This window comes from Hypomesus nipponensis, chromosome 26 (genome assembly GCF_054491055.1).
Source record: "Hypomesus nipponensis isolate SF chromosome 26, ASM5449105v1, whole genome shotgun sequence".
Lineage (NCBI taxonomy): Eukaryota > Metazoa > Chordata > Actinopteri > Osmeriformes > Osmeridae > Hypomesus > Hypomesus nipponensis.
Window position 1 is genome coordinate 10,008,229 of NC_140386.1, and position 26,772 is coordinate 10,035,000.

At 47.9% G+C, this 26,772-nt stretch overlaps 2 protein-coding genes across 3 annotated transcripts in view; both read right to left on the minus strand.

The window, feature by feature from the left end:
- Nucleotides 1-8,411, minus strand: part of pde4ba (phosphodiesterase 4B, cAMP-specific a) — a 112,503-nt gene extending 104,092 nt beyond the window's left edge. The window contains exon 1 of the mRNA XM_084692425.1: nucleotides 8,141-8,411. The gene's annotated coding sequence lies outside the window, so the exon portion shown is untranslated. The remainder of the gene's footprint in view (nucleotides 1-8,140) is intronic.
- A 945-nt stretch (nucleotides 8,412-9,356) lies between these two features.
- lepr (leptin receptor) overlaps nucleotides 9,357-26,772 on the minus strand; it is a 22,396-nt gene continuing 4,980 nt past the window's right edge. The window contains exons 2-21 of one of the 2 annotated variants that reach the window (XM_084692421.1): nucleotides 24,206-24,301; nucleotides 22,751-22,875; nucleotides 21,989-22,041; nucleotides 20,990-21,211; nucleotides 20,167-20,290; nucleotides 19,273-19,442; nucleotides 17,363-17,616; nucleotides 16,659-16,788; nucleotides 14,782-15,054; nucleotides 14,556-14,655; nucleotides 14,124-14,362; nucleotides 13,839-13,978; nucleotides 13,339-13,492; nucleotides 12,986-13,068; nucleotides 12,592-12,805; nucleotides 11,926-12,138; nucleotides 11,747-11,830; nucleotides 11,542-11,635; nucleotides 11,358-11,433; nucleotides 9,357-10,903 (exon numbers count right to left, since the gene is read on the minus strand). In XM_084692421.1, coding sequence (XP_084548547.1) covers nucleotides 10,076-10,903; nucleotides 11,358-11,433; nucleotides 11,542-11,635; nucleotides 11,747-11,830; nucleotides 11,926-12,138; nucleotides 12,592-12,805; nucleotides 12,986-13,068; nucleotides 13,339-13,492; nucleotides 13,839-13,978; nucleotides 14,124-14,362; nucleotides 14,556-14,655; nucleotides 14,782-15,054; nucleotides 16,659-16,788; nucleotides 17,363-17,616; nucleotides 19,273-19,442; nucleotides 20,167-20,290; nucleotides 20,990-21,211; nucleotides 21,989-22,041; nucleotides 22,751-22,761 — 3,462 coding nt within the window. In that variant the 5' untranslated portion in view covers nucleotides 22,762-22,875; nucleotides 24,206-24,301 and the 3' untranslated portion in view covers nucleotides 9,357-10,075. The remainder of the gene's footprint in view (nucleotides 10,904-11,357; nucleotides 11,434-11,541; nucleotides 11,636-11,746; nucleotides 11,831-11,925; nucleotides 12,139-12,591; nucleotides 12,806-12,985; nucleotides 13,069-13,338; nucleotides 13,493-13,838; nucleotides 13,979-14,123; nucleotides 14,363-14,555; nucleotides 14,656-14,781; nucleotides 15,055-16,658; nucleotides 16,789-17,362; nucleotides 17,617-19,272; nucleotides 19,443-20,166; nucleotides 20,291-20,989; nucleotides 21,212-21,988; nucleotides 22,042-22,750; nucleotides 22,876-24,205; nucleotides 24,302-26,772) is intronic. The other variant, XM_084692422.1, reaches the window with a different exon arrangement.

Here is a 26,772-nt window from a genome sequence, read left to right on the forward strand (position 1 = left end):
GTCTTACTGAGTCTTGGCTCAGGTGTCTCCATTCGAACCACAGCCCCAAACACATCTTGACCCAGACATCCTTCTTCACCCCAGCCACAGAGAGCCCAACAGCAGAGAGCTGGTGACCTCCCTGGCTAAACGGAGACGACCATATACACGACCGTCCATCAGTCGACACAGTCCTATGCGATCAATGAAACAGTAGGCCCTACACTGAATTTAACAGTGAATACTTTGATTCAATGCTAATTGGAATTAACATAATGAAAATGGTATATCCTTCTATCTGTACCACAGCGAGGGCATGTCACTGGGACGTGTTACATGGGATTACTCCCTGTCCCTTGTCCCCGCACTGAGTGTAATGATAATCTCTAACCTTTCGATCGAATCTTGCACTGTGAGCTGATTGCGTTTTCCAGGCTTGGAGCAGAACAGTTCAAACTGACTTCGTAGTGCATTTACATTTAGTCTTTTAGCAGACGCTCTTATCCAGAGCGACGTAGTACAAGGGACATTTCCCTGTAAATAACCAAACAAATAAATTAGTGAGTGACTCATCGTTGAAACAAGAACATAACATCTCTTTCTCCCATCTTGGAAATGCTGTGGGCCTTTAGGGTGGTTTGCACAGTGGCAGGGGGACCCCAACAGAGGCTTCCTGTAGTGACCTGATGACACCCCTTCCTGTCACCAACTGGGGGGAGGAACAAAAGGATTACTAGCAGGAGACTGGGTGAGGTTACAATTGGTCAGGGGCTGTTTGCCTGTGAAAGTATGATTACACCATTAAGGCAAGAACGGCTGCATGATGATACACCTCTGTCTCTGTCTCTGTCTCTGTCTGTCTCTCTGTCTGTCTCTCTCTGTCTGTCTCTCTCTCTCTCTCTCTCTCTCTCTCTCTCTCTCTCTCTCTCTCTCTCTCTCTCTCTCTCTCTCTCTCTCTCTCTCTCTCTCTCTCTCTCTCTCTCTCTCTCTCTCTCTCTCTCTCTCTCTCTGGGTTGAAAATACCTTGTTTTTTCAAAGAGCATCAATATAAAATAAGGCCGCTCACGAATCTACAGTGAAGTAGTTTGAATGTGTTTTGTTGAGATGTTAGTCTGGAGGTGTGTATTTTGTGTGCGTGGGTGAGTGTGTATGTGTAAGGATGAGTAGGGTGGCGCTGAGATATGCTGTGGGGGGGGGGGGGGCGTAGGCCCCCATGGCTGTATTGAGCAAACAGGGATTTACTGTTTAATGCTTAAGTAACCCATGCGTGATTAAGAAACAGAGCCATCTGGTAGTCTATGAGGGGCTGCTTTACACACACACACACACACACACACACGCCCATCAACATCTCAAAGCAAATACAGCTTTACTCTCTCTCCCTCTCTCCTTCTCTCTCTACCTCCTTCTCTCTCACACATCCTTTGCTTGAGTTTTAATTGGCTACCATGGTGCCCACAAGCTACTACATTACACATCCAGACACCATAACGGCTGCTATAGGTCTTTACCATATCTGTCTCTCTGAGAAGCCGATGTGTGCTCTGATAGTTTTGATAACCTTAACAGAACTCCTGCTTCTCCTCCTGAGTGCTTTACCCTTGCCGGGCTGAAACCACCATTGCATGCTAATGAGTTAACGGTTAGCTTTCCTGAGATTTTCACGCATTCCCACGATATGTAAATGCTGCCTCCAGCTCGTTGGTAAACAAGCTAGCCATCCCTTTTATCGGTCAAGGTAAGGCAGGTAAGGGCAAGTGTTCATTGTACCTGTCAATCCTTTCAGCCCGTGTTTATGCCGTTGCTAAGCAATGCTATTTCATGATAGCATTGCTTTCCCCCCTAAACACACCCTCCCCAACTCACCCAACCCTCCCCAACTCACCCAACCCAACAGCTAATGCCAGTGCAGACCTCTCAGCCCTTGACACCAGGGGGAGAGCGGAGACATGACTCATGTGTAATGAACTTCCTATGGACTGGGAGACTGGGACCTTCAGTGGAACACTGTCAAGCTGGAGTCATCTGGTGCTTCTCTGTTTCTGAGACGTCCTGTTTTCACGTTACATTCTCAGTATGCTAATGTCTGTCTCGACGTGTCCCCGCACTCCCACACCGCACAAACACACACTCAAACGTACACACACTCTCACTCACATACACATTCCCACACACACACACACACAAACTCACCCCCCCCTCCCCCTCCCTTCACACATCACACAGAGCTGATGTAACTCATCTTGTGTTAGCGAGGCACGTTAAGAGGTTCTACCTACACGATCCCAGCTTGACAAGCAGCCTGGCCAGACATGACTCATCCAGCACGCGTCAGCTCCGCAGGATCAGAACGCCGGCAGGCTACGGCACAAGGTGGAGTCTTGATACGGCGACATGTCAAAGTGCTCTTTGCAACATCTGCCATGACCGCGAGACATTCTCTTACCTTCCCAGTAGGAAAACTGCTCTCTTCGTTCTACAATTCCTCCTCAGACCACGTACACTAGAGCATACTTTACTGTGGACAGATTTGTGCCATGTCCAACCAATGCCATGAAAGGAGGGATAGTTGTGTTAGTCCCGGACTCTCTTCGTTTGAATGGTTAGTGAATCAACAATCGTAAGTCATGTTGACTAATTATAGTTCTGGCGCAAGGCTGCGTAGACCTACCACAACAAACAGCATTTCCTAACGTTTGCACACACACACACACAATGCACACACCAACACATGATGTATTATACAATTCCTCCTCCATACAGAAATAGGCAAAGTCTGAAAATAGTGCTGTCAGTGAAGACATGCACCCCATTCCACAACCAACACAGACATTCACTTTCTATCTCTCCATCTCTCTCTTATTCTTTCTCTTCTGCAATGGGAACACCGTGTGGTGTGTCGCTTTCACGCCATCTCTTCACAGGGCCCGAAATGCTTAGTGTTGCCCCTGCTTGTCTTCTCAACCAAAACTTCTCAGAGACACCGGAAGGTTCTGTGATCTCGTGAAGAACGGCCAAGATGGCCGACAGCAATGTTCTCTCAAGCTCTCTTTGTCTTTTATACGTCTGATCAACTGGAGTTTTAATGGAATGTATTAAAAAAAAAACATGGTTTGACAAACTTTTTAATAATTCTCAGTGTTGAGCCACATCTAGTGTCAGATCTATTGTTATCTGACGGACTCATCAGATTTTATTAAAAACGTCTATTTCTGGAGCTCAGTCCGCTAAGATTCCTCAGTGGTTTACAGACTTCACGCCCCCCATCCCTATCTTACTCTCCCTCACCCTCCCTCCATTGCTCTCTTTCCTTTCCTCTCTCTCACCCTCCCTCCATCGCCCTCTCTCTCACCCTCCCTCCAGCGCTCTCTCTCTCCCTCTCTCTCAATCTCTAAGGCTGGATGAAGGAGTCTGTACAACATAACATAGCTGCACTGACACTAATTGAGATTCCACAACTGAGCGTCCCCACAGTAAGGTTGGATTTCCTCATACAGGCTGACAGTAGTACCAGGTGCCCATAGTGTGTGTGCTGAACTCAACAAACATGACTCACCAGCTGGTCAACTGAGATTAGCTGGTCACCAATTAAATACTCAACAGGGGAGGAACCAAACTTGGTAAACAAACTTGGTTTAATGGAGGATAACATATTGACGTGATTACTTATACTTATTATACCAGTTGGAAGAAGGAATCACGACAGAACCTTCAATGTGAAGTTGGCGGAATGTGGTTTTTGAAACGGATCTTCTTTGGATTCACCATAGATGAATGCTTGTGCCTGATACTGCGCTTGTGTGGATTAAATACAAATAAATATGACAAAGCAGATGGATCTAATCCACACATCTCAGAGCAGCTTTCGCATTGATTTCCTGAATGAGCATCGTCATGGTGATGAAGAAGGAAGTGGAAGGAAGCAAGTTAGGTCTCGGGGGAGCAGGAGGGGGGGGGGGCACAGGAAGTAGAAATGAACGAACACTCCATCGCCCCGTCATCCCAGACACCCCAGGAGACAGGGCAGTCTGATTGACCTTCTGGCTCAGTGACACCCTGTGGGGTCTCCCCAGGTCGACGCAGGGGGCTGACTACTCTGTCTGACCCGACTGAAGATGCTGACAGGCTGTCAGCGCTGAAGGCCGGGTCCCAGGGGTCAGCTGTGACTGACTGAGGAGGGGAACGGAGACTGCTCCTGCATCCCACCAGGGCTGAGCGAGGGGCGAGACAGCAGGAGGAGCGGGGTCTGACTGAGACCCCTCCTCACACTGCGGTACATCTCCCCATACATACATCCTTCTCACGCTCACGTTCTTCACACCCTCTTCTCTCATGTACAGTACCAGTGGTCGGCCCCCGGGGGCCTAAATGATCATTATGCGCACGCACTGTCTCACTCTCACTCTCACACACTCTCTCTCTCTCTCTCTCTCTCACTCTTTCTTGTCCGTCAGGAGCAGAGGTGATGAGAAGAAGGTTCTAGATTGATTTTACTATGAATTGCCAGACAGTCGTGAAGGCTTCCCTCTCTGTCTGTACTCATATGCACACACACACATACAGGCATTCTCTCTCTCTCACACACACACACACCACCTTTGTCTCTGTCAGTATTTCCATATTTGCGTCCCCCAGGGGTCGTCTTGTTCAGCCTTCTCTCTCTCCCTCTCCCCCTCCCCCCTCCCCCCTCCCCCCTCTCTCTCTCCCTCTCTCTCTCTCTCCCTCCCTCTCTCTCTCCCTCTCTCCCTCTCTCCCTCTCCCTCTCCCTCTCCCTCTCCCTCTCCCTCTCTCCTGTTACTCAATGTGACTTGATGTAATTACTGGGCCATTTCAGCGGCCACAGCTGGCTATCCATCCTTCTCCTCCTCTTGGCTGGATGAGTCACTCTGACTCTGCAACAATGCTAGGCCTCGTGTTTGCTTTAAAGACAGGGTAGGCACCTGTTTTTAGAAGTTCTAAAGGGTTCAAAACTAAACACCCCTCCCTTCAAAGCCCCTCCCCCAAAACACATGACTACTGCTGGGAGGTAGGTAGACAGACAGACAAGTAGCCTGTCTAATCATTGCATTTGGGCCAAACTAAATGATTGGTTGTGATTATTACACTCCTGTTTCGCCCACATATATCCTATTTATCAAATTTGACTATCAAACATTTAGAACATTTTTGGTTAGAATCAAGATGTGCAGTTAATTTAAGCAAATGTGGAAAAAAAAGTGCTTCCCAACAACATATATTTATACCCTGCCTTTAATGAAGTTGGCAGGCTGCCAATTCTTCTACCCTGTGTTCAGAAACGAGCTCTGCTCATTCGGAGCAGGCACGCACGCGCACACGGAGGAATGTGAGAGAGGCATGACGAAGCGTGGAACCCAGGTTCCATTGAAATATAGTTTCACTCCCTGACTCTTTAGTGCCGCAGTAAATCTGCGTAGGCCCCACTCGAAATGATGAGGACATCTCTGGCGCGTTTTGTTTTTTTATGTTTAATGTGCTCATCCACGTTGCAGGTCCTCTGGTTCAGGGGAAGGATTAGTCACACCGCCCGGCCAAGAAACAAACTTGACCCATGTCTGCAGTTCTCAGAATCCGATGCACAGCTCAATCCTTTCTAAAGCTTGGCAGCCAACAGCAAAGACACTTAATTCTAGAAGTTGTTTTAGGGTAGAGGATGATTAACATGTACATCTGTTGCCTATATAGTGCACAGTGTTCTGTGCTGCGGTGCGCTATGCTGATGTTGTTGTTGTCGTGGGTGTAACTGATACAGCCACTCTTTTCCATAAACATCACCTTTCACCTCCTATACCTAATGTGTTCGTAAACTGGCATGTCGCTACTGGATAAATATGGCAATTGTGATTAATTTAAACAAGTCAATGCTCTATTGCAGATTATATTTATTATTCCTTAACGTAGTCTGAATAATTACAAACGTGGCATTTTGCCTCCAATACCTGCAAGGCAGTGAATAAAACTACAGCCCTATGACAACAATAGTGTTTAATGTAACTGCCCCCCTCTAACAGCACAACTGCTTCCTTTAATAGTACAACCACCCCCCTCTAACAGTACCATTGCCCCCCTCTAACAGTACAGCTGGCCCCCTCTAACAGTACAGCTGGCCCCCTCTAACAGTACAGCTGCCCCCCTCTAACAGTACAGCTGCCCCCCTCTAACAGTACAGCTGGCCCCCTCTAACAGTACAGCTGCCCCCTCTAACAGTACAGCTGCCCCCCTCTAACAGTACAGCTGCCCCCTCTAACAGTACAGCTGGCCCCCTCTAACAGTACAGCTGCCCCCCTCTAACAGTACAGCTGGCCCCCTCTAACAGTACAGCTGCCCCCTCTAACAGTACAGCTGCCCCCCTCTAACAGTACAGCTGGCCCCCTCTAACAGTACAGCTGCCCCCCTCTAACAGTACAGCTGCCCCCCTCTAACAGTACAGCTGGCCCCCTCTAACAGTACAGCTGCCCCCCTCTAACAGTACAGCTGGCCCCCTCTAACAGTACAGCTGCCCCCTCTAACAGTACAGCTGCCCCCCTCTAACAGTACAGCTGCCCCCCTCTAACAGTACAGCTGGCCCCCTCTAACAGTACAGCTGCCCCCCTCTAACAGTACAGCTGCCCCCCTCTAACAGTACAGCTGCCCCCTCTAACAGTACAGCTGGCCCCTGAAGTTAGGAGACAAGAATACACAGCAAACTATTTTATTCAGTGGAACTTCTGTTTTCATCCTCCTTTTTCAAATATGAATTATTAAGAATAATGGTCTCTTCTCTGATAGAGCACTCATACTTGGTCCTGTGTGTGTGTGTGTGTGTGGGGGGGGGGGGGGGGTTGTGAGGTATGAAGGAAGATTGAATTCTAAGAACAGCTGTTCCCCACAGAAGCTAAACATCACCTGGTTTAAAATAGAACCTACTGTGCTCTTTCAAAAGAGTTTAATAGATTTGACTTCATGGCTCCATAGGGGGTTGAGTGCCACAGGCTGGGGCAGAAATCTCTGACAGGGTTGTCAGTGACAAACTGAGTTGGTCGCTCGTGAATGCATGTGCCACAATCCCTCCTCCTCTCTGCCTCGCGTCTCTCCATCACTCCATCTCTAATCCCACTTGATCTCCCTCCGTTAGATCCGTGTCTCGATGATTGTGATTATCCCTCTTGATGTTTTCGTCACACAGCTACACCCCAGCCCCTTCTCTCTTCCCTCGTCTCCACATTCCGTAATAACTTTTTTTTTTTTTTCATGAAACATGTATTAAAAAAGACACAATTTTCCTTTGTTCCTTTATGCAGTCCTCAGCACTCTCCCATTTTCAGCTCAATCGATCTGGTCAACATTTGAACCAGATATTTAAGTATATTTAAGTTTCCTATACGTTTAATGTATGCACCTTCCTGTCGGAAGTAAATTCCTTGTCTATGCAAACTTTCATGGCGAATAAAACCCTTTCTGATTCTGATACCTGTTATGTGAATATCCATATGTTATATGACCTTCAATCGCCTCTCTTTTCTCTACGTATGTGATAAATATTTTTGAAAAAAATGTATTTTGATAAAACAGGTTTGGAAAAAAGATGGTTTGAATTTTTTTTTCTCGAAAAGGTTGAAAAACATCTGAAAAAAGCTTCGGAAAAAGTTTGGAAACGTACCACATTTGGGGGGGGGGGGGGGGTTAAGAGTTTAGATTTGTCTTTTTTCTCTAGTACATGGCTGAAATCTCACACCGACCAAACGAGTATCGAGTAGAATTTATTGATAAAGATCACCATCTCCTGGTGGTTATGTGTAAATGCACTACTAGAACAGGAAATTGACGTGAGCAAATAGCATGAACACTGAAGTTTTAATAACTTGCGGTTTTCTAGTTAGTAATTACACGTTTCTCAGATATATATATATTAAAACCTTTAGAAAATTACTTGCATTTTGGGCCATAATTGCCATTTCGTTTTCAGTTTGCAGAAACGTTTTATCCCATGGCAACAGAATCAAACATGACCAAATCACACACGCACAACGTGTCTCTATGACAACAACCTTAATAGATAAGCATGGACACACTAACACTCGTCACCATATCTATCGATCCAGCACACAAATATGACCAATGCACAGACCAGCACCACATGATGATAATATATGCTTTCACTCACCGAGGATGAGGGCTCACTTGAAGAGAAAGAAAGGTGCCTTATTTTGTATGCTAACTGTTAGCCACTCCACGTTAAACCTGCGGTTATTTTTTACCAGCAGTTTGAGTGATGACAATATCCCGTGGCTGACGGGCACCTAGGGTATATGACCGTCACTCGAGTATGAAATCCACTTAATTCATTTTCTCAAGTTATCTGGCGTTTGTGAAGCTAACAAGCTAGCTAAGACAATCTACCCTCCTCGCTCTTACATTTACATGTAGTCATTTAGCAGACGATCCAGAGCGACTTACAGTAAGCCGCTTCTTGTCTACTAATGTTGGCGCCACACAGACAGACAGCCAATCAGGTCTGAAATACAAAATGACGCTGTAGTGGGGCTACCAGCTGCCAGCCCCATAGTGGTCAGCCCCACTTGGCATCAAATTCGTGTGATCTACATCGATCACGCCAACATTCTGAGCATGCGTATTAATATTTTCACACGTGAACAGGTGGGGCATGGGCTGCCCTAATAACCAGTTGCCACTGCATAGGCAACACGTCCAACGTTTGTTTAAATCAGCAATGATTGTTGAAACTTGGTCGTGAACCCAACAAGCCCAAGTCAGGCAGTTTTGTTGTAATTTTAAGGCAGCATAATTGATTAACCTTTATCTCCATAAAACACCGGGCAGTTAAGAATCTTTTGTGTCTTTGTGGTGGAGAATAAATAACTGTAACATGTAGTCTAATACTATAAATAACGCTCATCGCGAGCAGTTCAGGTAGGGGCGTCGTTAGACCCTTTTTACTGGGGCACATCCCCAGTAAAATTTAAAGTTTGAGTAATAACTATTTACTTTATTAGTCAGTGCATTCATTTAGATTGATAATCTCTGAAAAAATAAACACAGTATCCCAATCAACGCTTGTAAAATAAAAAAAACTGTATTTTTGTTTAAATGAATGCAAAGGAAATATGCGTGCTTGCATTAACTATTGATGTCCCTTCCAAAGCTGATTTTAAACTTGCGTCCCGAAACTGTTGTAAAGTGGGTTAAGCAAGCGGAGTTTCTTTAGCCTATAGTGCATTTTGTGCAGCAAGCTTGACAGAAAAAAAGGGATATGAATAGGGGTCTGTGCCCCAGTAGTTTTATGTCTAACAACGCCTCGGAGTTCAGGGTCACACACACCACTATAAGGAAACATTCATCGCTCAATAATTCAATGACACTGGCAATAAATATTTTATTTTGACCACAAAAATATTCTGAAAGCACATTACACTGCACTTAAACTTTCTTCCGCATTTTTTTTTCATTGGATGCAAATGGGGTACATTCTTTTGTCCTAACCTGCAACGACTTTCAACAGCTTTCAATAGAAAATTACGCATGGTGAAAATAGATGTTTTGTTTATAGCACTTTGTAACAAACATTCAAATACAGTAGTTACAGTATACAACAGCAAAGAGAGACATTCATTGAGACGTCAGTCTCAAAAGCAACACTCCTGAAGCCATATTTCAGACCAGCCACTCTGACACAGTAGAGTTGGAGCTTGAGAGCCACTCGCATCTGCATCTGAAGTGAAATCCCAGTAATGCTTGTCCAATCTGGTGAGACCATAGCAGCCAGTGGAAATTGAACCTAAACCTTGCCAGGAAAGACAGGTTATTTCTTCCCTTTATCCTTCCTCATGAATCCCTTCCTCTGTTTTCTGAAGGTAGAGCAGCACTTGATGAAATGTTTCCGACCCCGAACACAGATAACAGCTGACGTTTTCGACTGAAAGCACTTATTCTTTAGGCACGATAGTCCATGGATATACATTTCATCCACGTTGTTGACAGAGAGAGTCTGTGTGCAGACATGAAGAGACTACGACATCCCTCTCCATTTCCATTCTGGCTTGGCAAACTGAGCCGCAGCATCCGGAGCAAGTCCAACATCTCACAGCTGGGGGGCGCTGTCTAGGGTTTCCTCTGTGTGAAGCCTGCTGGGTGCAGTTCTAAACTGAGGCAGGTAGAGCGCGACACCCCCTGCCTTGTCACCTGACCCCCCCTCGCTGGAGTCCAACCCGGGGACGCCCCGCCCAAGCAGAGAGTTGGACTTGACCCACGATGCCTTCCTTTCCACACCCACGTCTTGGAGAAGCATCGTTTTCCTTTCCTCCACCCTCCCTTCCTCCTCCTCCTCCTCCTCCTCCTCCTCCTCTTCACCTTCCTCCTTTTGCAGACAGCCCATCCCTAGATAATACAGGCCCCTCCCCTCCCCCTCCAACACCTCGTCCTCCTGTTCCGACGCTTCGGAGAACTCCTCCACGGAGTTGAAGGAGCAGGAGCGCCGGGGGTCGGACCCCCCTGTCCGCAGAGGGTCCAGGTCCCACAGCCCCCCGGGGTAGGATCCCGAGATGTCCGAGTTGTTGGCGGAGAAGTTGCCCTCGTCGCTGGAGCTGCTCCCCCCGTCCTGCGCGTGGAGGAGGCGTGGCTTGTCGGAGAGGAGAACGGTGGCGTAGGTGACGGACGACTGGGCCGAGCTCTCTGATGTCCTGGAGAGCCCGGAACCAAAGCCCTCGATGGGGCTGGAGGAGGGGGCTGGGCCCGGGTGGCCTCTGGGGGGGTCCTGCCCAGGGACAGGGCCTGGAGCTGGGGAGAGGGCCGGGGTGGGAGGGCCGGTCTTCTCCATGATGACCGCCTCAGAGATTGTCTCGGACACCAGGAGGAGAGGCCAGGCGGGGAGACCCTCTGGGGGTCTGAACAGGTGGTCGATGGTGTCCGCCTGGAGAGAGAGAGAGAGAGAGAGAGAGAGAGAGAGAGAGAGAGAGAGAGAGACAGAGAGAGAGAGAGAGAGAGAGAGACAGAGAGAGAGAGAGAGAGAGAGAGAGAGAGAGAGGGAGAGACAGGGAGAGAGAGAGACATAGAGAGAGAGAGAGAGAGAGAGAGACGGAGAGAGAGAGGGAGAGAGAGACAGGGAGAGAGAGAGACAGGGAGAGAGAGAGAGAGACAGGGAGAGAGAGAGAGAGAGAGAGAGAGAGAGAGAGAGAGAGAGAGAGAGAGAGAGAGAGAGAGAGGGACAGGCAGAGGGACAGGGAGAGGGACAGGGAGAGGGACAGGGAGAGAGGGGGAGAGAGACAGGGAGAGGGAGAGAAAGAGAGAGAGTAGAATAATTATATCTCCAACCGGATTAAAAACTGTGTTTGTGTGCTTGTGTGGTAATAATAACGTGTCATTACCTTCCGGAAGTCCTGCCCCTGGGCCCAGGAGCAGTGGGTGGGGTTGGGAACCTCCCTCCACAGCAGCTTCTTCATGCTGGGAACAAGACCGAGGTCAGAGGTCAAAGGTGAACGGCACTTTATGGGAAGCAAGATAGTTGTGAGGCCTAGAGCTCGACAGAATCACACAGAGAGGACTTCTTACTGGTTCTGGGACATGACGAGAGTGACGAAGAGGACGACAGCAAGGAAGGTGATCATAATCACGAGCATGTAGTCTGCAGGGGGGCCTCTAGTGGCTGGGAGGACAGAACATTGACAACAGCAATATCAAATACTGTTGCATTCTGGAGGCATAGGGTTAGGATTAACCCTAGGATTGCTTGTGCTCCTCTGGTGGTAAATCTGACCTTTAGCGTGCATCGGCTCTCCTTCTCTGTCCACAAATATGGGGTACAAGATGAACTCGTACTCTTCAGAGCCGTAGAATTCACCTGGGGAGAGTCAAAGAAGACGTATCAAAGTTCCACCACTAGAGGGCGCCAACCCACTCCTGAGAGAGACGAAGCGCCAGGTCTGGAGTGCGTACCGTGCAGGTAGAAGACGCGGTCGGTGAACGGCACCCTGGCCCACTTCAGACTGCTCTCGGAGGCCAGGCCGTGGCCGTGCTGGGCCCCCATCCTGGCTGCAGACCACTGCACCACCAGGGACCAGGGGGCGGAGCTGTTAGGCAGTAGACCCCACGAGAGCCCCACACAGCTACTGTTCACCAGGGACGCCCTGAACCAGCGCAAACACGGACCTGCACACGCAGAGGAGAAAAGGGCTCAGACTCTGGGTGTGCGCACAAACCAGAGCGACAAAAATGTTCTCATCCTGAACAACAATGACCCAGAGCTCTTTATTTCTGAGGTCCATTAGAAACCATCTCTTTCACAGTCAATCAGGGCTTTTATCGTAAAACATGCTAAGGCTGCTGGCGTGATGGATTTTTAAGTGACAACAACATGCTCTCACCCTCAAACATTTACGTCATTTAGCAGACGCTCTTATCCAGAGCGACTTACAGTAAGTACAGGGACATTCCCCCTGAGGCAAGTAGGCTGGAGTGCTTTGCTCAACAACACGTCATTTGGCACAGCCGGGTGAATTGAACCGGCAACCTTCTGATTAATAGCCTGGTTCCCTAACCACTCAGCCATCTGACCCTCTTACATCTCAATGATGCCACCTTCAAGAAATATCTCCGACTCACGTTTGACGTGTCGGTCCAAGGTCATGTTGATGTTGTGACGGGAAGACCCCAAGCGGTTGTGGGCCTCCACCGTCACTGTGTGATCCTCCTCCCTCCATTCAAACCTATGGGAAGGAACCAGGGCTATCTGCTCCCTGAGCACAGCGCCCCCAGAGGCCTGGTGCTGTACCACAAGGCCCTTTACACAGTAGGACGGCTCCACCGCAGAGACATGCTGCGAAAACAAAGGAAAATGTTTGTCACTCTCAGTATAACAGACGTCCTTAAAGAGCTGTTTCTATAGTCTGGAGTTGTATAGGTCTCAATGCATATGCATGGAGAGGAAAGGAAAGATGGCTGCATCCTTAGTTTATTTGATGATTTTATGCAACGTGGTACCAACGACTAGGTGTACCTTGAAGAGCAGGGTGACGTAGGTCTTGTTCAGGGTTGGGTCCTCTTCCAGAATCCTCCAGAAATCTGGACCCTGCAGGGGAGCTGAGAGAAGAGACCAGTTTGTAAGATCATGCTAACTATAGGGCCCACCTGTGTGTGTGTGTGTGTGTGTGTGTGTGTTATGGTTCAAAGGAATCCCACATAGAAGTAAGTGCATTAGCAGTTTAAAAAAGGCGTCGACCATTCACAATCACGTTCCTTTTCTACCTTGTCTTCTATTTTCTATTTTCAGGGGTTGTCATAGCTTTTAGCCCACTCAAGGGGAGTCTTGTGATGAGATGGAGTTATGCTGTAAATGGAGTCATACTTTACCACTGTGGTCGGGGGTTTTGGAGTTGACCGTCTCGGTCCAGTCACTCCAGTAGCCGGTACCCGTGGTGGGCCTGCAGCGGACCTGGACCTGGTACACCCCGCAGACATCAGACACCGGGACCTCCACCCCTGCCTCACTCACAGGCCCCACTTCCTGCAAGCGCACCGACACTGACTCAGACATCCCATAATAACCACAGACAATTTTTCTAATCTGTGACTGTGAGGTGGTTTTTCTCTAAATGCTAACACGAAACAGCTCAAAACGGAAATAGAGGATGTGATTGGATCGAGCTCTCAGACTGGGGGGGGGAGGTTCTGTAATTTTACAAGCAAGTCTACACAGGAGATTGGATTTGGAGCGACATCTCTTGCTCTTTAATCTGCACCGGGGCATAGGCTTGTTTTATTAGCTGGGACAGCTTTCCGGCATTGACGTTTCCTAACGTCTCATGAAACTCCGCCCCTGCGGCCGGGGGGGTGTGGCCTATGCTGCTCACCTGCCATTCTAGGAGGGCGGGGCGATAGCGGACCTGGTACTGGAAGTCGCACAGGGGCAGTTTGGGACGCAGCCACAGCAGCTTCAGCACCCTGCTTGGCAAAACATCCGCCTCCACGCGTGACGGAGGCCTGGGCTTCACTACAGACGGAGGGAGGGGGGCAGAGGGGGGCGGAGGGGGGCGGAGGGAGAGGACATGGGTCAGAGGCACGACAGGGAAACTTTTTATTTTCACGAGATTTCTCCCGTCAGAGACGAGAGATGACGACGAGTACGGACGACCCACCATTTTCAATGGGCGTGACGTAGACAGGACGTGACCTCACGGGGCCGTCCTCTGACTGGATCTGCAGCCACAGCTTGTAGCAGTAGGTGTATCTGAGCAGCCGCAGGGTACAGCTCCTCTCCTCCCCCTCCTCCTCCACGGTTTGACACTTTGTCCCGTTGACCTCACTTCCCCCTTCCATGCTCCGAGCCGCCTCCTCTCCCTCCTCCTCCATGATGTCACAGGTCACAGCTTCCAACCTGGAGAAGGAAGAATGAAGGAAAGAATGTTAGAAAGAGAGGGGGAGGTAAACGGTGGGCCACGCCCTAAGAGTCCGTGGGTGTAGATGGATACCAGACATCGTTAGCCCTGAGCTAGGCACGATGTGTCATGTCCTGCAGTCGCAGCTGCCTGTTTCGCTTGCCGTCTTTCTGTTTGCTGCGTGGAGTTTACCTGTAGAAAAAGGCAGGTTTCTCCAGGTGGCTTTTGTTCCACCTGCAGGTCATGCGGTCCATGTCTCCGTTGGTCACACAGCGGATATCGATGAGCGCTCCTAAAGCAGAGAAGGATGCAAGACACTGAAACCACAACCTCAACCCCTAAAAACAAACAGGGAGTGGGTTCTAAAACACTGGGTTCTAGAAGAGCGGGTTCTAATTGCCTCGTTATCGATTCTCACCTTGGACGTAGATCTTGGCGTAGGGAACCTTTAACTGGTACTTGTCGGCGCTGGTCTGGTGGCATTGCAGCGTGCTGTACAGCCGCTCCTCAGGCGGCCGGAGGGTGATCTGGCTGACCCTGCCGCTGACCACCACGGGCTGGACCTGAAGGAGGTGCCAGTTCAGGAACCAGACGGAGGTGCTGGAGTTGGCGGCGGAGTCGTTGAACAAGCAGCGGACACTCACTTCAGCCCCACGATGGACCACCATCCTCTCAGGGAAGTAGCTCTCGTCTGAAACCAAACACAGGGTGCCTCATCACAAACATGGGACACGAGCAGAGTTAGAGACCGCTTCAAAAGCCAACAACTCTGCCGATTCCATATCCGGGAAGCACAAACTGCTGTTCAACTAGTTGTGTCGTTGTTTATTCTGTGTTGTCGTTCTGTCGGAGCAGGAAGGGTTCCTGCTCGGTACCATGGCAACTACGGCCAGGGAGGATTTACTTAGAGGAAAACGTTAACTCTCCCTGCATGGGGAAACACATAAGGCCAATTAGCAATGCACCAGGAACAACTTAATGTCACATGATTGTTCTTTCAGATGGGAAAGAAAGGGGGAAGATTTAACGAAAGGGAAATGCATTGTGTATGTAGTACCCTGTGGAAGGATGGACAGCGAAACAAATCCTTTCATTCAAAGATGGACTGATAAGCCAGCATGTCACAGGTGTGGGAACACCTTGAATTGAGAAAGACAAGTGTGTGTGTCTGTCTGTGTGTGTGTTTGTGTGTGTGTGGGAGAGAGACAGAGCGAGAGAGAGAGAGAAGCTACAATTAATCTGTTTACGTTTGTCCAAGTACAATGAAACAAAGGTAGGAGAACAATCATGAATATCTTAATTTAAAAAGCTAGGATAGGCTATCCTGCAGCTGTGTCCTTCAGTACCATCAGACACAGTGTTCGCATTGTGCTGGAGGGGCAGGGGGGCTGGGGGCAGGGGACAGGGGGGGCAGGGGACAGGGGGGCGGGGGCCAGGGGACAGGGGGGGCAGGGGACAGGGGGGCGGGGGCCAGGGGACAGGGGGGGCAGGGGGACAGGGGGGCGGGGGGGGCAGGGGGACAGGGGGGCGGGGGGCAGGGGAGCTGGGGGGCGGGAGGCAGAGGGGCGGAGGGCTGGGGGGGCAGGGGGATGGGGGAGGCAGACCTTCATCTTGTTGTTCTTCCTCTCACTGAGACAAACCCCCCAAGCGTGGCTCAGGCTAATGAATGTGAACCCTTTTAATAGTTTAGCTGAAGCACATTCTCTATAGATCATTTTGGAGGTCAGAGATTGAATCACCACGATAAATCACGAGCTCGGTCTGTCGTTTAAAAAGAATTCCCCAACAGAGGCCAGGTCGTGTCCAGCTGTTAGCCAGCTGAGGACCTTCTCCAGGGCCCTAACTCTCAGAGAGACAAAGTGCTACGTTATCTTGAGGTACGATCTCAATAAATGCTGACGCTGGAATGTGAAAGGAGCTTCCGTGCAAGTACAAACACAGTACCTAAAGAGAAGCTTCATGACTCAGTCCTGTATGTCGGCGGTGACTCCTACGCAAAGTATTCTAATGGCCCATTCCATTCAAAAACCTGTCAAAACTTGCAATCTCTTGAATTAATAAATACAGGATTATCATGATGAAACCGTCCAGGCGAAGATGGTTACACTAGTACCCATCACACTAATCCCTCTTCAATGCAAATACACGGAAGAAGAGCTTATCCTGTCAGCTACTGCACACAGCCAGTGTTTGAGGACAAACACCCTCAGCTGATAGTGCAGGAGGACGGTGGGGGCAGGGCTTGCGTCATGTACAGTGCAAACACAGGAGACGTGAGGAGGGTAAAGGTCTTACACTCCAGCAGGACGGGGTGACTCTGGCCCCAGGACGGGGGAGGGGCGAGGGAGCGGACCTGGACCACGTAGGGGGCCTCCGCTCTCAGGTCCAGCAAGGCAAGCCTGGACTCCCTGGTCACCTCTATATGCTGCACACACACACACACCACACACACACACACCCGCACATACACATACAAATAAACACAAGCACAAGCATTAGGTTATGAGCAATACATGATACAAGCATGTAGCATAAATTATTCAGCATCAATAAAAAAGTGTTTTACGTTTGTGTTTAGGTCCATAATCTGACAGGCTGATGGACTATTTTATGCCCTGGAGGGGTTGATGTTTACGTTGTATTCATGTTTACGTTGTGTTAATGTTTACGTTGTGTTGATGTTTACGTTGTATTGATGTTTACGTTGTGTTGATGTTTACGTTGTGTTGATGTATACATTGTGTTGATGTTTACGGTGTGATAATGTATACGTTGTGTTAATGTATATGTTGTGTTAATGTATACGTTGTGTTGATGTTTACGGTGTGATAATGTATACGTTGTGTTAATGTATACGTTTTGTTAATGTATACGTTGTGTTGATGTTTACGGTGTGATAATGTATACGTTGTGTTAATGTATACGTTTTGTTAATGTATACGTTGTGTTGATGTTTACGTTGTGTGTGTTCTACTGCTGCTGATGTTGAGCGTATCTACCTTCCAGGTGGCGGAGGGGGTGCTGGGGGCGTAGCGGAGCAGCTCGGGGTGGAGCGGCCCGGGGTGGAGCGGCCCGGGGTGGAGCGGCCCGGGGTGGAGCGGCCCGGGGTGGAGCGGCCCGGGGTGGAGCGGCCCGGGGTGGAGCGGCCCGGGGTGGAGCGGCCCGGGGTGGAGCGGGGAAGAACTCCAACTGAGCAGGAGGTCTCCATCAGGGGTCACGCTGTGTGCCACATTCACTGGTAGGTCTGGATTACCTGCAGGATACACACACACACACACACATCATCATCCTTTATCATGTACAAATCTCACCAACGTGATTTTCAGCCCTGCCCTCAGGGTAAACAAACCCACAGGAGGAAACACAGTCACGATTAGGTCAACACCTTCTGTTCAGTGGATACTATGGCCTCTAGACAAAAGCACTGATTTATATCATAGCCAATATTTTCATTAAAAAGACATTTGAAAAGGCTCTCCCGCTCTCCAAGATGACCAAACCTCGTGGCAGTATATCCAGTTATCTCTCCACATCCCTGCACATCAGTCCAGGAGGGCGATCGATATCGTCTTGCCCTTCGTGACAGTGTTGTCAATATTTCAGAAATCACCCGTATGAATCAGGACACAGCCTGTCAAGTTATGGCTGATAAGAGACAGCTATTCATTATCAAACTTTGCCGGCTGTTTTATTTATAGTAATATGTGTTTTGTGATTGGCCTTATAGTCATTTAGAAGCCCAGCTGAGAGAGAGAGAGAGAGAGAGAGAGAGAGAGAGAGAGAGAGAGAGAGAGAGAGAGAGAGAGAGAGAGAGAGAGAGAGAGAGAGATAGAGAGAGAGAGAGAGAGAGATAGAGAGAGAGAGATAGAGAGAGAGAGATAGAGAGAGATAGAGAGAGAGAGAGAGAGAGAGAGAGAGAGAGAGAGAGAGAGACAGGTGTCAGAATTACGTGACACAGAAATTTAAAGGCGTACCATAATTGCGGGACACAGATAAGGGACGGTTTAATTTCAGCCAAGACACAAAAGAGACGTGTCATTATTACGAGACACAAAACAATCAAAGACTTGTCATAATAAGAAGACAGCAGAGAGTTAATGAGCTTCAGAGGAGAGTCACTGACTGACTGAGGAGGAGAAAACGGATGAACAACTCTTAATCTCATCAGGAACCTGCAGTGAACATAGCTTCACATATGGGACACGCCATCACTGGACTCAAGCGGTCATTCAGGAAAGCCTATTATTCTGGAACGATGTCAAAGAAATGGGAAATCCATTGACTGAAATATCCAATCAAACTCTAATCACCGTGAGACCATAGAGAGTGGGATGGGAAGAGGAGTGTGCAATGTTCCGTTGAACCAGCCGTGAGCTCACAAAGACTCTAAGCAAACACGCGGGACAGGGCGTCATCGCCATGGTTTTCAGGGATTCTGCAAACACGGAGGTGTGGAGGCGGGAGCAGGGAGCCGTGAGGCTGCAGAGTGGACTCACTGAACTCTCTGGAAGGCCCAGGACACACTCACCCTGCACGGGCTCCAGATACAAGGAGAGCACTTAGTTATAGTGTGTGTGTGTGTACGTGTGTGTGGAGGGAGACACATATGTATTCTTGTGTGTGTGTTTGCAAGCCCACTCCAACAGTGTTCACTCACCACCAGTTTCACCAGTCTCTAACTGGCCTATAAACCAATAACCACATTTCATTTGCTTGCGATATCAAAGAGACTATCGTATTAAGTGTACCAGGGCACCAAGACACTTGGCTAATGCTAAATCTCATATTAGCTCACCTGCAAACGACTTTTGGATTAATAATTCCAGGACATTTAATGATCGAACCCTAACGCAAAGAAGAGAAGGGGGTGCGGCTACAAGAGTTTGGAACATCGGCGTCACGTCCTTACCGGTAACGGGACGGGAGCAGAGCAGCACCGGGGAGGCCACGGCTCCGGACACGTTCACGGTTGCCACAACGACGGCGCTGACGGCGATGGAGCACCCGAAGGGACGCGCTCCGGCGCCGTCGACGGCACCACTCCCGTTCACGAGCTCGCCCTCTCTCTCCTCGCCGCATCTGAAAACACCAGCATGCCGCTCAGCAGGGAGACACAAGCACACAAACACCGGGTGACACGTTCGACCGCCAAGTCTGCTCATTTATTTATCTATTTTTATTTAACCTTTATATAACCAGGAAGGTCCCATTGAGATTACAAATCAATTTTTCAAAGGCGACCAGAACAAGACAGGCAGCAGCATAACACATAGTTATAAACCGAAGAACACAGAATGAGACAAGTTCAAAAAACAAATTAAAAGTTAGTGTCAGTTACATAACCTGGTTAATTTAAAAAAGCCTGCCTCTGTTTCTTTCATTTTAGATTTTAAAGCAGTAAGTTACTGATCAGTTCAATCAGGCAGCTGTTTGAGGAGTCCACATCAGAAGGAGGTTCCTCATGCTGGGAACTCCGGGTTCTGTTATCACAGCATTCAGTGTGTAGCAGCGTGCTCTGGTGTGTCCAGGAGGAAGGTAACCCCAGTGTCGATGTGTTATCAGTCTAGCAATAATCTGCCCCCGCCCCCACCCGTGTGGACCCAGTTACTCACATAGGCTTTACCCCCAGGTGTCAAATGAGCAGACCGGCATTCAGAGCACACACGCAAACACCCACACACTGATCGAAAGCCAACCTGCGCTCTTCGCACCCAAAGCACGTCTTTGAGCAAATGCTGGGAAGATGAAACCAGCTGAATGGGTAAAGCTGGTTCCTCACCAGCAGACTGAATCTGATACTCACGCCAAACGCCACAAGGTAATTGCGGTGAGCCCGGCGGTGGAGTTTGACGATCCTTTGTGAGGTTTGAGTCGGCAAATGACTTTCTCCCCGCTTGCGTCAATTACACACTGGATATCCAAACAGACTGGAAATAAATGTAATTAGCGTGTTAGCATTCACATAATCACAAGCTAACAAAACAAAACATTGAGGCAGTCATGAAGACACTCTTCAGGTTCCCCTAGTACTGCCCTTATAAGACCAAATAGGACTTTATTATGGTCAAGAAACAGAAAATTACGTTTTTCACACAGTTCCACTGTTTTCTGTGACTTGTCCCTCCGTCTGTAGGGCCTGTGAGTCCCACCGCTTTCAGCCCAAACGCCAAGGACCAATCAGACGGGGCCAGCAGGCACCATTAGCATGCGTTACGCCGCCTCGCTATCGATATGAAGTCGAAACCCACCTCCCCGCGTCTCTTTGATCCTCGCTGCTTTCCTTTTCTCTTGTTTACATTTACATTTACATTTAGTAGACGCTCTTTTCCAGAGCGACTTACAGTAGGTGCAGGGACATTCTCCCCAAGGCAAGTAGGGTGAAATGCCTTGCCCAAGGACACAACATCATTTGGCACGGCCGGGAATCGAACCAACAACCTTCTGATTAATAGCCCGACTCCCTACCCGCTCAGCCATCTGACCCCCCAGTGTTGTTGTGTTAGCAGCAGCCGTCTACGCCGCGCAGACAGAGCCTCTCCCCCCACCCCCACCTCTTCACTTAGAGAGCGGTGCGTTAAGGCGAGGGATGGGAGGAGGGGGGATAGGGGATAGGGGATGGGGGTTACCTTGATTCTCTGTGGGGGGTCGAGCAGATGATGTGCTGGTGGAGTAGATGCAGGGGCTGTGGGGGTTCCCTGAGTCCAATAGGTCTGGCTGGGTGGGGTGGGGCTGGAGGGGCTGGGGCTGGGGGGGCTGGGGGGCTGGTGTGTCACAGCAGAGATGGGACTGCCATGGAAGGTCTGCTTCCTCTGGAGATGGTGGTCTCTCTGGCTCCGCACACACAACCCCTGGACCAGACACATCAGGTTAGCACGGAAATCAGTAGTAACATCTGACATTTCATGTCAAAGACACACTTAGACATTATACATTGTTACGCTTTCTAATTACCATGAGGTAGTTGGGGTTTGGTTTCAGGATGTATTACGAACAAAGGCCAAAGGTAGTGTGGATATTTGATTTTAATCATTGAATTTGGGTGATTTTGACTTTTTTGCAAGAGGCATTGTGTTTGAAGTACATAATACTAGAAAACCATAGGATGCAGGGCATAGTGTACACTTTAGTCACTGTGTGGGTGTTCTGTACATTAACCTCCCCAGGAGAGAAAAAACATGGGTAGAAAAGTGTTTCACACATTCCACTCACTCACACACACACACGCACACACACACACACACACACACAAGTCTTCCATCTCATGAAGACAGCTACGGTGCATTGGGGAAATATCTTTCTGTGTTTCCATGTGGGATGATATCGACTGGTATGAAGTGTGTTCATGACTTTCCACCTCCACAGACAGAGAGCTGAGGTTCATGATCACAACGCCTCACACACCATCAGACTCCACTGGAATAAGGATCTGGCAATGCCAGACAGGGGTCAGGGGTCATTGTACACATTTTGAGCTGCCGCTCAACTGGAATTCCACAGGCGCTATTGGAAACGTTGTTCTTCTTTATAGGCTGAAGGAAAGCTTAGTTTAAAAAGACAGCTGGGAATTGCGTTGTCTCACTGAAAACAGGGTGCCCAGGGGGACAGTAGGTCAATTTGGAACTTACCATGGGAGAGGATGAGTGTGTGCAGCAGGAATGTCAGCATTGCAGACTGGATCCTACAGGGAGGGAGGGGGGGGGGGGGAAGGGAGGGAGGGAGGGAGGGAGGGAGGGAGGGAGGGAGGGAGGGAGGGAGGGAGGGAGGGAGGGAGGGAGGGAGGGAGGGAGAGAGAGAGAGAGAGAGAGAGAGAGAGAGAGAGAGAGAGAGAGAGAGAGAGAGAAAGAGAGAAAGAGAGAAAGAGAGAGAGTCCAAATCAATGAGGAGGGACAGATGAATAACCCAGTGATGGAACCTTGTTCTACAGCAGAATGGTGAAGCGTTTGAAAGAGGGAGGCTAGGTAATAATGCCACTGTCTTCGTCAGAGCACAGGCAACAGACAGAGCACGTAAGTGGTCCATTCTAAAGGTGACTGAATCACAGAGACATACTGCACCACAAAACATCCTCCCCCTCCAAAGTGTGGATGCAGAACAGCAGCATACTAAGACAATAACAATCGGAAGGGATGCAATGAATTATTTAACACACATTCTATTCACATTGGGTTCCAATTACTATTCCAAATGACGTTAGAAATGGAAAGATATTCATACCAGTCACTGGAACATAACATTTCCATATTATCTATCAATTTGAATGCAATCGCAATACACATGATAGCTGAGGATTTATATAACAACCAGATAAACCAATCACCTGATACCAATTCAAGTTGACACTTTTCAAATGCTGTTTGGATTATTCCATAATGCAGTGCCATACTCACATCGTTGTCATGGGGGAGAGAGCATTGTCTCTGTACAGGTTGGGATGAAGCTCATGGACGAGGAGGAGGAGGAGGGTGCTTTATGTCCAGTGATCTGTGATGGAGACCCCTACCCTAGTTCAAACCTGCAGAAAGACAGAGATGGTAACAATCACCAATTTTTCGTCTGTGTTTACTTTCTAGTTTATTGAGGAGAAAATGGGAAATGGGGAAAAAACAATCCTATTTAATTCAGCCGTTTCATAAACCACGTGTTCCACGCCATCTCCATCTTCACTGACGACTTTTTTCAAAGTAATTTCCTGTGTAACAGCACAGACATTAACAAAAAGCGATTTGTTCTGTTCCACATTTCTAGATTCACCGCAGTCTGAGAAATTTTCCATACATTTTCTCCTTAAATTGTTTCAACTGAGGATGATTTAAGCGCCCGATCTTCCCCTCCGATGCACTAAGACACTTTGTGTTGGAACAATTCACAGCTCATCCAATCAGTTTGCTCCGCTCTAACAAAGTATGACCCTTGTTTAGGAACCCTACTCTCACAATGAACATGAGCGCCCGGCAGGGGGATCACATTATCGGCAAAAACATAGCACACGTCAGTGCCTCTACTCACTAATTAATGGATACTGCATCAAAACAGTGCATCCCAGAATGCAAATGCATCTGTGACCCGAGGCACTACAACAACAACTGGTGATGTGTTATTCAATGTTATAGCGCCCCTAGCATCTATCTATCAGGATGTTATCAAACTGAGGGGGGCTTAAAGGTCACATGGATGAAGCCTTGATCCAAAAGGGCTTACGACATACAGGTGACATGTGACTTAATTCGCCCCGCGGTCTGTCTCAGGGATATTCCAAGATCCACGTCCCCCAGCCCCAGTTTTGCTGTAGCGCGAGCCCCAAACGCTCAACCAAGCGCGCGACTTTCCTAAAGCTCCGAACCAACTCCTCCCTAAATTACACGAATAAGAAGTTAATAACGATACCTCCAGCCTAGAAGTGATCCGGAGATCCGTTCGTACACGTAGAATGCTACTATGATGTTCGCTTGTTTCATCAACACCTTTTCACTGTGTTGTCTATGTTTATAAACATAAACTAAAAGAGAATCGTAGAGAATCAATACTGACTTTAATATTGTAACTGTAAAAAAAAAAAAACATCTCAGCCAAATTGTCCTCTGTCACAAACACCGATACGTCAACTATGTATTGGATTGTGCGCCCATGGGCACTTATCAAAATGCGTCCACCGACCGTTTTACAAGAAGGACAAAATTACAAAAAAACGTTAGCTTGAAATGACAGGTAGACATGGTAGACACTATAGTGTGTCCTTACTTGTTAAAGTATTCTTCAACTGGTGTGTCAGCCTGGAAGAGGGCAACACGAGTGAAAGTCCTTTAAGTTTTCTTAAATCTACCCGTTATCATGACCGTACTTACCAATAGGCTTTTCCTGTCTTCTTAATATTTCCCAAATGTTCTTCCCGCCTGTCACAGAGAAGTGTCCGCACGTCTGCGATCTTCACACGCGAGACTCTTAACAGACAGAGGGAGGGGTTTGAGAGACTATGTCGTCACGAGTTGCGCACCCTTGCTATCCCAGTTGTCCTGCTTGCGTAGCCGTTATTTTTCTTGTCTATAACTATGTTACAGTATATATTTCAAAACATTATAAACAATTATGTTCTTCTTGAATACGATTTAGTATACCATAACTCTTTAATATGCAAGCAGAGAAGGCATTGTCTTGGCTAGTATTGTGTCTACGCCAGGGAAACTACTTTTCAGCAGGATGATCTCATAGTGATGTCAAAGGCACACAAGGCATAAAGCGAAAAATGTAAGTATTATGAATAGTTTTGCAAAATGAAATAAGAAACAAAACTGTCAAATGGTCTCTGTTTAATATTGTCACATTTGCAAAGTGAGAGGACGTTTTTCCCCTCAAGTTTGGATCGCAGAAAGACTACAGGAGGAGGATAACATTGTTCCACCACAGAAGTCGTGTGGGCTGAATACGACAAGCCACCAAATGATTTACTCAATTTATTTCCCTTTTAAATACTCCTGCGGATTGTTGTGCTGTACTGTAGTAATGAGGAATGTGCCGCATCAGCAAATGCAGTAATGGAAGCACCAGTCAAACAGGGATTGTTTTTTTTAATCTACTTCTTAACACCACATAAATCCACTGACTTCCACAAAACTTCATAAAAAAACACACCTTTTTCACTGGCTGTGTGGCGTCACAATAATATTACAGCCATGCTCAACATGAATGAAAGTGAAAAAAAACTCTGGTTTAGCCAGATAAACGTTCCCCAGAATACCAGTATTGTCCTGAAAAGGTTTATCTGAACATAGCAGGCCCCTTAGTTACGGTGTTGGTTCAGACAATGAATCAGAGACACAAAAGTGCGAATCCAGTCCGTGGTTTCGTCCTGTAGTCTGCAAACACGTCGTGTTCGATTCCCAAGACTTCTCCTGTCAACGCCAAAGTTGTGCTAAAGATATAGGCGGAAATCCCGGGGAGACACAACCCCCCCCATCCTGGGAAAAATATAATTCCCCCCCCCCAATATATTGCTGTAAACATTAGGACATTTCAATAATATTGATAATATAGCCTACATTTAACATATTCGATGTAGCCTGTGTTACAGCAGTAATTTTGGTGTCCCCCTTAGGAATTGCTCTTGAGAAAATGGTATATAATTGTCCCCCCCAAAATTGATAGCAGATTTTTGCCACTGGCTAAAAACAAGTGAAAATCCTGTTCCTTTGACATGTACTGAGAGTGAGTCAGTGCGGCTAAATAATAGATGTGCGTTTCATCAGAGGTGAGTTCGGTTCGTAGGCTAAGCCAAATGGCAACTCTGATAGTCCAGCTCATTGTCGGAATGATTTATCACATCTGTTGTATATTATACATGATTCAATATGTGGAGCAATTCCTCTTCCGGAACTGCTTAGCACACCTTTGTTTCTGTATGCAGAAGACAGTGCTGTGAATTTGAATCATATTTCATGATGCAGTGTCGAGAGGTTGGGGAGAAGCCGTCACAGGGTTTTACAGGGCAGCTGACAGTCCACATTGTTAGTCTCTCTGAGACCTCGAGACGTGAAGAGGCTGTTTGTGTGATGTTTGTGACCACACATCACAAAGGACGGATGCGTTCTGCACAAAGAAAAACGGGCATGGAAATTTAGCAACAGCAAGGAATGATTTGAAAATGCAAACGAATGAGTGTAGAATGTGTGTAGAATGAAACTAGGGAGTCAGGTGGCTGAGTGGTTAGGGAATCGGGCTAGTAATCAGAAGGTTGCCGGATCGATTCCTGTCCATGCAAGGCACTTCACCTTACTTGCCTCGGGGGAAATTTCCCTGTACTTACTGTAAGTCGCTCTGGATAAGAGCGTCTGCTAAATGACTAAATGTGTGTGTGTGTGCGCTTGTCACATCTCTGACAGTGACAAGTGACCTCTTCATCGTTATCACTGAAACATCTTAACTTCCAATGAAAGCAGCAGTGTAGGTGTGTGCTGTCAAGGTGTTGCAATGCATTGTACAGGATGACTCACTTACACGGAACAACTCACCACACTCAAATCAAACCCGTATAAAGACTGATGGTGTGTGTGTGTGTGTGTGTGTGCGTGTGCGTGTGCGTGTGTGTGTGTTGTTCTGTCACAGCCACGGCACTGTTCTGTTGTCAACGCATAAAACTATCGAAACAACATTTCTCTATTGTATAGCTTTTATATGCTCATCCTGGATTCCTGGGTAATACAATGTCCAATATAAAAGGAAGCAGTCCAATAAAGCATTTTCTGATTACATTTTCTTCCAACCATGGCTATAGAGACAGTGTCAGAAGAGACACTTTGCTGAGGCGAGCAAACAGACTTATCCACAAAGGAGAAATAAAGGTGACATCATACCCCTCTCGCTTTCATACCAACCCACACATGAGAATGAAGTCATTTCTGAATGACATCATCGGCAA